General features: G+C 40.0%; 1 protein-coding gene across 1 annotated transcript in view; it reads left to right on the top strand.

Moving 5' to 3' along the window:
- The window catches only part of IQUB (IQ motif and ubiquitin domain containing), a 22,299-nt gene that overhangs the window by 1,475 nt on the left and 18,762 nt on the right, over positions 1 to 2,062 (top strand). The window contains exons 2-3 of the mRNA XM_010004334.1: positions 710 to 833; positions 1,769 to 1,800. Coding sequence (XP_010002636.1) covers positions 710 to 833; positions 1,769 to 1,800 — 156 coding nt within the window. The remainder of the gene's footprint in view (positions 1 to 709; positions 834 to 1,768; positions 1,801 to 2,062) is intronic.

Genomic DNA, 2,062 nt, shown 5'->3' with positions numbered 1-2,062 from the left:
CTGCGAGCCCGGGGCGGCCCGTGGCGGTGCCCGCCGAGGTGAGCGGTCGGGAGTGATCGCCCCTTGGCGTGGGTCCTACCCGGAGCGTCCTCCTGCTCGGTTTGATTTGGTTTCTTTTTTTTCACTGATGTGGGATTTGGCCCCTTAGGGCCCGTGTCATTTTAGTGGCAGCGTGGAAGCCCCTAACGGTGTGCTGGCTCTGGCTGATACTGCTCTGTAAATATCTTTCTGTTAAGTACTTGTAGATATAAATCATTTATCTATCTATATTTTTAATCTAGAAGTTATGCTGACTGCCTGCTGGTGATGCTATGCAGTGTTATTTCTGTTAAAGACCAATGAAAAGATGTTAAATGTTTTGTATTTGGTGGAAGCAAAGACCTTGTGCTACTTTAAACAGGCTATTTTTGGGGATACAGAAAGAGCTTTTCAGGATAATGAATCCATATGTTTTGTAGTAGCAATGTGCTAGCATACAATTTTAAATAGGTACTGTGATTATTCTTGCAGAAGGGTTAAAAACATGCAGCTGGTATTTTAGGAAATAGAAGATACATCAGATAGTTGCTTTGAAATAGTTATAATGGAAAGGTCAGGTGGGCCATCTGCATCTTCCAAAAAGATGGACCCAACAGAGAAGCCTCTCCTTTCAGGAGCTACATGAACTGTACGGTCAGAGGGCTGTGAGCAGGAATCTTCTCTGTAGCAGTGGAAACAAGCTGCACAAGGAGTAGGCAACCAAGAAGCACCTGAAGTAAGAAATTCAGAAAAGGAAGAACAAACATCTCAAAACTCAGTACTACCAGTGAATATGGCAAATAATTCAGAAGCAGGTAAAGAAGTTATCAAAATGTTGGACATCAGGGCTTTCAAGAGATTTTTTTCTTCCAACTTGATTATGGATGGCTTCTTTTGCCTTCTACACCCTCATTCTGTTCATGTTCTCTGGTTTCTAATCTCAAAGTGACTTTTAAAATTCTCATATAAAACATGTTTTAAAAGATGTTGAATATGCTCTTTCTCTTAAGTTGCAGCAGCAATTTGTAGATTAATGCATTTTATAGGGATCTTCATTTACACACATTTGCAAAACAGCAGTGACTGCATAATTTGCATGAGTACATGAGCTACTAACAGTTTAGACTAGATCACAGCAATTACTTTACTATTTTTCTTCTCTTGGACTCCCCTGTAGCTTACCTGCCACCCTTGCATTGTCAGTTTCCTTCTCCTGCATTCCCCAAGACAATCCATCATTTCCTGCACTTGTACCTCTGCACTCTGGGTGTCCTTTGCTATTTCCTTTCCCCAGTTCAGTGCCTCATTTTTTTAGGTATTCAGAGCAGGAGACAGTGTGTCCCGTCCAGCAGGTGAGTGCTCAGAGGGACTTTTAGGAGCATGGATGTGCTGACCACCTTCCTCTTCGCTGGGCTGCAGTCAAGCCTCTCATTCTGAGTAGGTGGCAGTCACATTCTAGGAAAGACACTGTATGAAAGCCAGATAGAGTCTTATCTCTAAATCAACAGGAATTAATTTCTGGAGCTTTGAGTTAAGTAGATCTGGTTCAGAATATAGTCTTTGAGTAACACCACAGCATCGAGTATTGTGAAAGACAACAGAGATTCAGCTGTCATATGCTTAGATCAGGTCTAAACTGAGGCAGGTTTACAGAACATTTTTCAAAAAAAGTTGGGAGTATAAATGGGTATTTTTTATTTAAAATTATGCGTTTGTAAATAAATATGTTTACTTACTGTAACTTTTAAAGAATTGTCATATGAATGGCTTTATGTGGTTACAGTATGAAGTATCTCAAAGCGTGTCGTAATACTGTTTCACCTTTCAAGTGCACTGTCTTTCCAGCTCAAAAATCTGTGATTATTCTGTGTTGCAGTGTTTCAATAAAATAATCTCAGTGTAAACTTGAAAGAATTATTTATATGTTTGTTTTGCAGAGCTTATCAGGAATTAATCTTGGGTTTATTTTTAGAATCTGTGATTGAGGATAATGAATCTCCTGAGAAGACCAGGGCTAACTTGGATGAAACTATCCAGTCTGAGA

The sequence above is a fragment of the Chaetura pelagica genome, unplaced genomic scaffold, assembly GCF_000747805.2.
Source record: "Chaetura pelagica isolate M959 unplaced genomic scaffold, ChaPel_1.0 scaffold68, whole genome shotgun sequence".
In the NCBI taxonomy this organism is placed as follows: domain Eukaryota; kingdom Metazoa; phylum Chordata; class Aves; order Apodiformes; family Apodidae; genus Chaetura; species Chaetura pelagica.
The sequence above is the reverse complement of the archived record's forward strand: the minus strand, read 5'-3'. Positions and strand labels throughout refer to the sequence as shown.